The 12,517-nt window shown below is 35.5% G+C and overlaps 1 protein-coding gene across 1 annotated transcript; it reads left to right on the top strand.

The window, feature by feature from the left end:
* The first annotated feature begins 2,185 nt into the window (after positions 1-2,185).
* Positions 2,186-7,356, top strand: LOC148845137 (annexin D3-like). The gene is made up of 6 exons (XM_088953004.1): positions 2,186-2,347; positions 2,437-2,582; positions 5,444-5,671; positions 5,871-6,083; positions 6,791-6,880; positions 6,993-7,356. Exons 1-6 carry the CDS (start codon positions 2,218-2,220, stop codon positions 7,194-7,196), a joined length of 1,011 nt encoding a protein of 336 aa, XP_088809130.1. The 5' UTR covers positions 2,186-2,217; the 3' UTR covers positions 7,197-7,356.
* The last annotated feature ends 5,161 nt before the right edge of the window (positions 7,357-12,517 follow it).

Here is a 12,517-nt window from a genome sequence, read left to right as displayed (position 1 = left end):
ATTATTATTACTTGGGTGGGCCATTATTCATCACTTCATGAATTTGGATAAGCCTTTTATGATTGTCATCAATTGCGGGTAGGGCTGTTAATTGGACTGGATTTGGTCCAATCCTGTCCGGTCAAATGTGAGTCCATTACAATTGGACCTGGTTCAATTCAGTCCAATGAATATTTTGGACCGGTCTAGAAATTGTCCAATCTGTTTAAATTCCTGTTAATTTAGATTGGTTTCAACTCAAATCTGATCCATTGATACCTATGTTCTTATCTTCTATCAATGGACCAGATATTGGTTAAATCCAATATAAATTCATTATGGACGGATAAGGTCCAATCCAATATGTCATATTGATCCGTTCAATCTGCTCAAATTCAATATGTCTTATTGGTTCGTCTAATTCGTCCAAATGAATTTTGATTTGAACAGAATCTAACCCAAAACCGATCCATTGACACCTGTAATTGCAGGTCTCTGATTAGTGATGGAGAATTTCTCCCCATGTTGAGGAATTTCACGAAGAAAAGTGGAAATAAGGAATCACATACACTTTTTTAGCACATCATACTTTCATCCTATATATCAAAAACCATGGTTCAAAGTATCCATGCGTATCATATCATATTTGAATAATATACATTAATCGATTTTCGGCAAACACCATATAGTAAGATTTAAGGGGTTAATTTCTATATGTTTAAATATTAGAGCCAATCAGACTGAAAAACTAAGAGAATGAAAGATTGGTATAGTAAGCTTTAGATGCTCGTTATTGAAATTTTTAGTTTGAATCATGTCTAGAACTCAAGCCTGAACTGCATGCCTATAGAGATCACCTCATAGAAGTGGCCGGCATTTTTGGACACGTGTATATGATCAATTGTCCACGTGGCAACTCCAAGAGCCATACATATTTGAAACTTGATTGATCATATAAATTAGCTAGAGTTGAAAACGATTGTTGTTGTTAGTGGTCTTATAGGCATTTTAGATAAGCTTTTGCTTTGGAGCTTAATTTGGGCTGTGAAAAATACAAAATTTGAGGTAAGAAATGTGTTTTGAGTGTTTGGTAAAAATTGCTTTTAAAAACTCTATTTTTTGAAATCAAACACAAGCTTAAAATCGGGGTTTTGTTCTTTTGGGATTTAGAAGCACAAATTCTCAAGCTTATACAAATACAACCTTATTTTGTAATGCTATATAGTTTATTTCTCTTGATTATTATCTATGTAAATAAAGTAAATGCTGCCTTAACCAATAGCCCATTTGGTTAAGGTTCTATTTTCAACTCAATTGATCCTCCATCTATCAAGGGTATCTCTTTATTTATTGCTTTTTGGAGTCAGTTTTTCTGTTTTATTTTGTATATATAAACAAATTTTTACTTTGTTAGAGAAATAAATACATTTATACATACATACATAAACATTTTTTTACTCATGATAAGAGCTGAGTGAAGAATAGTACATGTTCTCTAATTATATCTAATAATTAATTCTTGAAAATTGAAGGACGAAATATTGTAAAAAATAAGAGTGATGCAAGATCAGATGTGGAGTTTTTTCCCCTACTTTCACCTTTTGCATTTAACTTCACTATATAAATAGATATCTCTATTTGATACCTAATGCGATTTGTTTAATCTTTATTACGTCCAATGTGGCTTTAGTTTCTCCTTTCACGGTAGATCCTATCTAGGCTCCACTTGCACAAATACAAATGCAAATTTTGATTCACTTTTGAATTGGCTTTTGTCTTACTTTGCTTCTGTTTTTATCTTACATTTTTATTCTATCTGCAATACAAATAAAGAAAATAAAAGAGAAGCTGAGACATGTCAGTGCAAATAAAATTGCAGCACCAACAAACTAGCAAAGATTCATTACAAAAAATTAATAATAATTAACCAAAACTGTTGAATTCATTTTGATCATTAATTCTCTTTATTTGCATATAGTGGAATAAGTATAGAAAAGCACAAGGATACAAACACAAATAACTGAAAGTACAAGGGCACAAGTGAAAAAATCGCATGTAAAAGGGAACACCTACGAATTTGAAGATAGACAAGGGTATATCGCCAAAAATCAAGAGAAAGCTTGGATTCTTTTATCTCGGCGATATATGGAGACACGTGTAGAAAGAAAAAAACGACTGAAGAGAAGAAAAACTGTTCCCGTGATCCAATCCAACATTTAATTTCTCCTCATTTAATGAATGCAAGATACCCTATTATCTTTCTTCTCGTTTCAGAAAGGAACCTGCCACAAAATGGCCACTCTGAAAGTACCAGATACGGTTCCTTCTCCAACCCAAGACAGTGAAAAACTGAAAAAAGCTTTCCATGGTTCTCTCTCTCTCTCTCTCTCTCTCTCTATCCTATCATCTCTATTTTGTGATGATGACGAGGAAAACGATGATGATGAATGAGTGCAGGACTGGGGACGGACGAGAAGGCGATCATTTGGATACTGGGTCACAGGAACGCAAGCCAGCGGAAGAAGATCAGATACACTTATCAAGAACTCTACAACGAGTCTCTCATCGATCGTCTCAAATCCGAACTCTCCGGCGATTTCAAGGTTCTCTTTTTCACACCATTTCTTCTCTGTTTTTTTATTCAAATTTCCATTTCAATTACAAGATAGCAACCATATCAATTATCAGGAGTATGTAAATCTTTTGCCTGTTCACTGCTCATTTTCTCTCTTTTTCTTTGGTTTTTAGTAGTGCAAAGGCTTCCATTTTGGGAAATTTTTTGATAGTATTGGCAACAAGGCTTTTGATTTTCACTCTGGTATGGGAGTCTGACTACGACCAAATCACAGCTTAATCAGCCATTACCAATCAAAATGAACCGCGTCGCATACAGACCATAAACATGCAGAGTTGCAGACTGAAAATGGTGTTTATATGCGTATCCGATTTTATTGGCCATCCCGCGGCTTAAGCTACGACGTCGTTGTCGGGTAGACTTTTGCCATCATGCAACCTTGGGAGTTGGGCCAGATAAGGCCCACGTTCTGTTTGACCCATGACCCAGTTACCAAAATTCGCCGGTTTGAGTTCCATCTATTGGCTGGTTTCTTGGTTGGGTTACTATGCCCTTAATGATTAGGGCTGCATAGGGTGATAAATTTGTGGGTGTGGGTGTGGGTGTGGATTGGGACCAATTCACACCTTGTGATAGAAACTAATTCACACCACAATTCAGTTTAAAACTGTTCTGATACGTGGATAAATTATGTGGATTGGATTATTCTATACCTACGGTGGCATTTTGTAAGTGTGGTGTGTGACCCTTTTTTATTCTATATTATATATATATTTTATGAGAGATCTACATAGTCGATTATAGATGTTCAATTTTTGTATTTTATATAATAAATAGATTAAAAAAAAAGGCATCAATATGTAGGCAATAAATTGCATTTTTTAAATAATTAAAAAAATATTATTTTAAATATTTAAAAAATAAAAAATAATATTTAAAATATTATTTTATTAATAAAAATATTAAAAAATTAATATTTAAATAATGAAAAAAAGTTGAAAAGGAGAATTGTCGGACTTGTGCTAGAATTAACATTAAAAATTATTATTTTATTGATAAAATATTAAAAATAAAAAATTTAAAAATTATTAAAAGATTAAATAAAATGAGAGTAATTGGACTAATGTGACGCAAGTGCGTTAGCACTGAAACCTTCTCACAATTTATCCACAAGAAAATATAGTGGACAATAAATTGGGGTGTGGCCCGTCCCTGTCTACGCTATTTTGTGGACGGGGACCGTCCACATAGCAGAATACCATATCTTGTCATGGATATGACCAAAATGGTCCCATCCACGATATTTATGCACTACCAAATGCCACCTAAATAATTGGATTACACGCACATTTAATCTAATTTAATATATACAAAAAAAGTATTATTCATACATGATATATTGTAAGTTTTTTTTTTTTTCCTCAAATGTAGATGGTGGATTAGATTTGATTACAATCCTAGTTTTGATTTTTGAATAACAAAATACTCAAATTATGCTAAAACATTCTTGCTTTCTAGCAAAAACAAAATGGTTGGCAGGATGTGAAACCAATGATAACACTCCAAGCCAGTAATAAATTCATAGGTCCCATAGTGAGAGGTGTGGCTCCATGTATTTAAATACTAGCATGGAGAATTATCATCTGAACAGCTATTGTGTTTAGATAATCCTTTCTCCCACATGTTGTAGCCGAAACTTATGATATCAAAATCCCACCTATACCAAGGTTGAGGGGTTATGAGTTTGGGAAATGGGCTACCCAGGTGGGGGGGGGGGGGGGGTGGTATTTGTTACACTTGTCTTGCCATTGTATTTTAGGTTGATCCATACACATTTTATATGAAAAAGGTTTTTTCTACTTAGATGTTTTGAAAACGTTTTGAGTTAATCAATATAAATTACTATTTTTACTTAAAGTAATCAAATATAATGTTTCTTACATATGCAGTTTTCTAATTGACATGACACTTAGGCCATGTTTAGTTGCAATGCAAATAAACTTGTATTAATGCAAAACCAAGCATGTTAGTGCAAATGATTTGAGTGTAAATTGTGACCTATTTTTGTTTAAAATTTTAACTTATTTTGTTTGATTCCAGTACAAATGAAGTAAGTTAAGACATCAATAAAGTAAAATCCAAAATAAAATTAAACAAGATTTTACATTTTTTACATTTACACTTCCATACATTTGTACTATTGTAAATAAGTTTGCATTGCAACCAAACACAGCCTTTATGTAAGATGTGGCAATACATTTTTATCACAAATTTGTATCGATAAACCAAGGGTAACACCATGTCATTGTACGAAACACCAGAAGATTGTTGCTTTCCTCATGCTTAACTGTCTATGTATGTTTGAAACTAACACTATTATCCATGGTTTTCAAAACCGGACCGGATCAGATGGTTGGATCTGAAAAATCGGGAACCGGTTCTATTTTTCTCCAAAACCGGATTTTTGTCAAAAAATGTTAATTCGGTCAGCAAATCATTGACCCGGGCATTGAACCATTTGAACTGTTCAATGATTTTGACCATTTTTTATTTTTTGTCAGAACGGGTCAATCATTCAGTTTGAACAGTTGGACCGTTCAACCGGGAACCGGATCCCTAACCGGTTCAGTGTCCGGGACGGTTTTAAAAACCTTGCTATTATCCATTTGTCTCGGATATCAATCATAGAGCTGGATTGGATGGCGTTAGATAAATGCAAATTAAGCCTCTATATGAAAACCAAAATTGAGGCAGAAAGTGGTTTGAGCTAGCCATTGTCAAGAATTTCTTTGAAAACATAGTGAAGCCAAAAATACAAGCACCAAAGCAAAATTTGAAGTCTAGATAAAGCGTCATTTCACGTAACATTTAACTTTACGATGAGAACAGAAAGCAGTGATACTATGGACAATGGATCCTCCGGAAAGAGATGCGAAAATGGCTAACGAAGCTCTGCAGAGTAAGGACAAGGGCATAGATCATCTTAAAGTGATCATCGAGATAGCGTGCACCACGTCCCCACATCATCTGATGGCTGTGAGGGAAGCTTATTGCTCCATGTACGATTGCTCCCTCGAGGAAGATATCGCATGCCGCGTAACACCACCTCTTAGACAGGTAAGGTAATCCAAAGTCCAAACTCACCTCCCACAACCAACCAGGTGGTGGAACCGAGTCAATTCACTCGACTGGACATGAAATCACTGTAACTAAATCGCTTAGAGCTGTCGTATTGAGTGGTGGATGAGTTGCTCTTGCTCTCAGCTTTCGGACTGAAGTTAATACATGGATATATATATATATATATGTCATACAGCTTCTTGTGGGCTTAGTGTCCTCCTATAGATATGATAAAGAAGTTGTGGACGAGATTGTTGCGAAATCGGAAGCAGCAAAGCTTCGGGATGCCATTGAAATGAAGCAGCTGGATGATGATGATGTGGTGTGGATACTCTGTACAAGGAACGTGTTTCAACTCAGAGCAACATTTGAGTGTTACAGGCAAACATATGGGAATCCCATCGATCAGGTATATATATTTCCTCAGGCCATTCAATGCTATTTGGCATTTCTTATTTTAAGCACTTAACTCTTTTTTTTTTGCAGTTAAAAGATCTATTCACAGGTATTAATTTGAACAGCAAAAAAGGAGATAAATCCTTATGATAGGAAATGCCAAATGCTACCCAAGTCTGGAAGTGTTTACAAATAAGTATTTATTTGAATAATCATTTATTTGGGGCCGGAACCACATTAAAAAGCATTTATTTGTGTTTGGAAAATATGTCCAAATAAGTGTTTATTTACAAATAAAAGGAAAGTGTCTAAAACTCACCAGACTCTTCATCATTCCTCTTAAATTCATAATAAATTGTCAAAACTATGTTTAATAAGGCTGTGGACAACTTCTGTCAATGTACACTAGGGTGATGTAACTGTTGATGAGTTTTGGAAAATAAAAACTCATTGATGTAGGGTTCTTTGAATGTTTTAAAAAGTTATGATGAATTTAAGAGAAATGTTGAAAAATTGTGGTGAATTTTAAATAATTTTTCAAAAATAAATACAAATTCAATAAATTCTCATTTCCTTTCTGACATGTCTTGGCCCACCATGTTATTTTGAAAATACCTATATTATCCCTATTTGATAAGCACATATTTTTTTTTTCAAATAAATACTCCCAAACCTATTGAAGTCTGTATCATCTATCCATTTATTTGTTCTCCATGAAAGGGCATTAAGTGTTGTGGCACCGGCAACTTGGAATCTGTCTTGCAAATGGTTATTTGGTGTATTGATTCGCCGGAGAAATACTTCTCAAAGGTGAAAAAGATAATGATGTGTAAAGTATATTTATTTTGTTATCAGTGATTCATTAAGATCGCTCTGCTGAAGAGTATATTTTTTTTTGGTTGGCTGATAATAAATTAAACAGGTTTTAAGAGCTTCAGTTGTTGGGCTTGGAACAGAAGAGGATTCACTAACCAGAGCCATTGTTACTCGGGCTGAAGTTGACCTGATGAAGATCAAAGAAGAGTACTTCAACATGCACAAAATTAGCCTCGACGATGCAATCGTTGGCGACACGTCAGGAGACTACAAGGATTTCTTGACGACCCTTCTTGGAACAAGACTGTGATGCATTTCTTTACCTATTCCAAACTGATTAATGTTAGTGATATTATCGGTTGATCCTGATCAACTTCAGTTCTCTTTGAAATAAAATGGAAGGACAATATGGATGCAATTTGTGAATAACCTAATAGTATCATATCTAAGGGTATTCACAGTTCGGTTTGGTGACGTTTGGAGAATGTCTTAGACTAAATCGGTAAATTACGGTTTAAGAAATTTCTAAATTGAACTAAATCGTTTTGGTATAAAAACCAATTCAGACCAAACCGTTATATTATAAATTGATACAGTTTCTAATATGATTTGGGGATTTGGACCATTCTATGATTCTATTGGACTTAATCCAGTTAGAATCCCTAAAAATTAAAACTTAAAATTTTTGTTTTATTATTTTATTATAAAATAAAGAGTTTATCATACATTTATAATTTTATGCATTCAAATTAGATATATTATATTATATATAATATTTATACATTTACATTATATATAATTTTTATTTACGGTTTGATTTGATTTATAAAAGCCAATAAACCAAACTGAAACTGTAAACGGTAATTTAAAAAACCATCAAACTGAACCAAACCATTTTTAGGTGTAAACTAAACCAAATCACAAATTCAGTTTAATTCTGTTTGGTTTTACGATTTAAACCATTATATAATGAACACCCCTAATCATGTCCAATCACTTAGCTTGTGATTTTGCTTGTTAAATTTGTATAAAGCTTGAATGATTTGAACGATTTATGGAACTTGCATCACTTCTACTATCCATGGCTGACAGTGAAGTAGACTACTGTGGTTATACGTGGAAACTATTGGAAATAGAAGATTCCCTTTGACAATTTTCCATTTGTTTACGCAGCCATAGTTCTTTGTTTAATGTTAATGATCAGAAAGAAGAGGGAAAAAGAGAGAGAAAGAAGGGGAGAAAGCGACTGTCCAAATGCTAGCTAGTGAGACAGAACCGATCTTTTGATTCAAGGACGTGAGCTATTTATACTTTTCTTCTTAAAAGATATTTCTAGAATCTGTGTTGCCACATGAGATAAAGTTGCCAGCTGTACCACTGACTTATTCTTACACTAGTCTTGGATTATTGTTTAGTAACTCGTTTGGTGTTGGATCTGGTCGATTCAGTTTGCATATATATATATGCTCTTACAATGTACGTTGGTAGTGGCAATTGGGTGGGATGGGGTTTGGTTGACTTTCAATCCATCCATCTAACCCACCAACCCAGTAAATGACCCACTTAAATGTAAATTTTGATTTACCTTTGCTTTAAATTTAGTGTTGTTCAGATTCAGTTCTCACAAAATCCTGCTCACACCCACTCAAGTGAATAACTTTCATTATAAATAACTTCTTTTTATTGGTGCTAATTTTTGTCTAAAGATTGGTGGGTCCTACCACGTGTTAGGGTGAAGAGATGGCACCTTAATGTTTATAGTAGATTGGGATGTGGAATAACTCATTAGGTGTTTTATTTTGATTACTAAGAGATATTTTTGGGTTAAGAGAAATATGTAGATAGATTTTTGGGTGTATATTGTTTGATTTTATGGCATAACAACTAAATAATTGAATCACTTGAATTTTCATAAACATTTCATAATTTATCTTTGTCGTTTTACCAAATTGATCAGATGAAAGGTGTAGGCACACAATTCAGGGGTAGACGTCTTTGCAGACTGCAGTACTAGCGGTAGAGGAAAAGGAGAGACTGGTCGGTAGGGCTTTTGCGGCAAGTTTTTTGATCGGTGTTGTGTTTTGTTCTAAGGTTTTTAAAATCGAATCGGATAATGAATCGGTCAGGGTCCGGTTCTAGAATTGAATGTCGAACAGATATTTCCGTTTTAATAAAATAGATAAAAAATAACCAAACCATTGGATGGTTCAAATGCCTAGGTCACCAAATCAATAGTTTTTAGCAAAATAATAGTTCTGGGGTAAAATGGAACCAGTCACCCATTATCAGTTTTTTCAGTCCGACCATCTGGTCTACTTCGATTTTGAAAACCATAGTTCTTTCAACTAGTTTATAAAGGAGAAGAAGCAAAGTTTTATTTTAGAAAGGAACCAAAAGCAAGGACGAGACTTAATTTAAAACATGTACAAATTCTAGAGAGAATCATCTATATGGACCCACTTGTTTCTCTTTTGACAGAAAATATTGTTGGTCTAACAAAGTACTGAACTTCCAAGGTAAAGAAATTGGTTGAGAATTAATGAAGCGCTTCCACCACATTTTTTGCATAAGAAAAGTTAGAAAAAATAGTAGAGATTTATGATGAAGCGCGATCTGGCCGGTCTTAGCTGTCAACGACCTTGCTTCTGAATGGGGTAGCAGGGAACCTGAAACGGAGGAGATGAGGAAGCTCCGGGGGGGAACCCGGTGTAGCGGCTCCGAAGCTCAAGTTAGAATCCTTCAAAAGCAAGATAACACCAGATAGCGCAAAGTTTGCATACCTTCTTTGTTGGGGGGCAGGGGGCTCTTATAATCACTTCGCGCACTCGCTCCGAGGCCCTTGTCAGGTCGGGTACGATTACCCTTGCGCTTGTCAATTCGGCCGTCGTCCTTTCTGCTGGGACAGAACCGTCACTGCCTAACCGTCTCTCTAACTGGAGATGGCGGTGTCAGTGGCGGTGGCAGGTAGCCGTTTAGAGTGCGGCCGCCAAGCGTCAGATCCCAAGTCAGTCAGGTGCGGCGCCCTCGGGCACGGACTTCCTCAGTGTTAGGCATGGTACAACTTGTTCGGTTTTGGTGCCCAGAAGGTGATGCGGAGTGGTGAGCGAGGCGAAGTCTTGAGTTCAGAGGTATCTATAGGGCAGGTCAGTTCGGCGAGGTGTATCCCGAATTGTTACAAGGTTGGCTAGTTCGGCGAGGTATATCCCGAGCTGTTACAAGATTGGCCAGTTCGGCGAGGTATATCCCGAGCTGTTACAAGGTTGGCCAGTTCGGCGAGGTATATCCCGAGTTGTTTCAAGGTTGGCCAGTTCGACGAGGTATATCCCGAGCTGTTACAAGGCAGTTCGACGAGGTATATCCCGAGCTGTTACAAGGTCGGCCAGTACGGATTACTCTGGTTTTAGGCCAAGGGTGAGTTTGGGTCCCCCGTAGGGTGTTCGGTTCGCTGGTGTCCCCTTATTCATGCCTTAAGCTTGGCCCTTTTGCCGAGCTGTTGTTTCTGCCACGTGTCGCATAACTATGAGATCGGACCAAATCTTTCTTCATCAATTTCTATTGGTTTGTCTCATGTAAATACACGGCATTTTCCTCTTACACTGTTTTTCAGCAAAATATATTTTTAACAAATACTCGGATTACAAATCCAAGTAGTAGAATCAACAATAAAAGTCAAAAATACAATAACATAGAACCAATTAAATTGTTGAACAATAAAAGATAACCATGAGCATCGAACAAGAAAAAATTGAGAAACCTCTGCAGATGATTCTAAAGTCAAGAGACGCCAAAAAGAAGAACCAATAGCTTTCAACAGAGATCAATTTCAACAAGCATGACTCTTTTAATATCAGACTGATCAAGATCCGAATTATCAATCTCAGAAGCCACCACCTTAGTTCAGATTGGCACCCCACATCCTCACATGCACAATCTCAGCATGCATTGAGAACATCTTCATACTTATTACAGGGAGATATTCTTAATATACGGCTGGAACGAACTGTAGTGCATGTGCAGGATGCGTGCACTATGTGAGGCACCAATTATAGCTGTAAATAAGTTGGATCAGATCCGATTCGATCCAATAAGAGATGAATTTTCAGATATCCCTCTTGATCCTAACAAATCGGATTGGATCAGAAAGCTAATACATTGATTTAACGGATTGGATTCAAATATAGACCGATCTGATCCATTAATTATCAAATATTATATATTATATATTTTAATATATTATTATATTATATAAATAATATAAAAATATATTATTTACATTACATCATCAAGTTCTATTATTACAACTCTAATCGAATTGGATATTTGATAATATATTGGAATTCAAATTGGAATCATGCTATTGAAAATTCAGCGGATTCTTATCAGATTCGGATCAATCAAAATTTCTTAACGGACCGGATAGAATATACCCTTACCGAATCAGATCCGATTCATTTACAGCCCGTGTGCCAATGCCAATTCTACCACCTTAAGCTCAATTTGAAAGGAGTATAAATACAAATATGTACAACACAAATACATACAACATAATATAAAATACATAATTTTACACTCTACATATTTGCATTTATACTCCTTCCAAACTGAACCAAACTAACCATCCATCAACAGAAATAAAAACCGCATATCCATAAAACCCCTCCGATAAATGCTTTGATGCTCACACCAAGAGCAGCTTGGTTTCTATAGAAAAAAAAAAAATGATACAAACTTTATGAACAGAAAAAACAAGAGATTTTATAATTTGAAGATTTACCTGTAAATTTGGAAAATAAACATTTTGGTCAAAAGTAATTATATAGGCATTTTGGACATTTTCGTGGCTCTTGTTAGAGGATTCTAACAAGGGAGGGTCTACTTGTAACTGTGTTAGACCCTCTCTTGTTATCAAACTTCAAGAAAGATTTCAACAAGGGCTATAAATTTCAGGAGAGGTTTTATCAATTTACCCTTTTTATTTTTGGCGTTTTTACAGTCTACTCCACCTCAGAATTGGTAAGTTAATTTCCCAAATGTATTTATCACCCCGTAAACAGGGAATCTCTCCCCTCCCTCCGCACACTGCCCCAAACTGTATTATAGCATTATAAATTCTGAGGTAGACTGAACTCAAATTATCCCTTTTATTTTTCAGTTGTCTTTTCATTGGCTTTCACTCGCAGGGTGACAAATTATTAATGAAAAAGTAATAAAGGTTAATTCGCCACTTAGAAATGTGCGGGAACTTCATAGAGGATGAGGATGGTTATGTAGAGTTGATAGTGGTTCCTCATACATACCCCGTATATACATTTCACCGTGCATTCTAAACATTTTCCATACTTTATCATTGGGGAGATGTTCCCAATCCATGGTTGGAATGTGTTGTAGGGTGTGTTGGGTGTGCTGTGGGGCACCAATATGAATTCGGTTATGCTGTTCACGTTACAAGTTGTAGGGACTATAGAAACTCAGGACAGACACAAAAAGAATCTGGGTGGAAGCACTAAGAAATGTGATGAGGGTGTGAACATCTGTAATTTGACCAAACAGAACAAATAGCAAAACAGGATTCATGAATAAGCAACAAAAGCACAGCTCTGTGAAAATCTCACCCTAAAACATGAGAGTTCA

Source organism: Nelumbo lutea, chromosome 7 (assembly GCF_056320005.1).
Source record: "Nelumbo lutea isolate HS-2025 chromosome 7, American lotus-T2T, whole genome shotgun sequence".
NCBI classification, from domain to species: domain Eukaryota; kingdom Viridiplantae; phylum Streptophyta; class Magnoliopsida; order Proteales; family Nelumbonaceae; genus Nelumbo; species Nelumbo lutea.
Note: the sequence above shows the minus strand (reverse complement) of the source record. Positions and strands in the feature narration are given on the sequence as shown.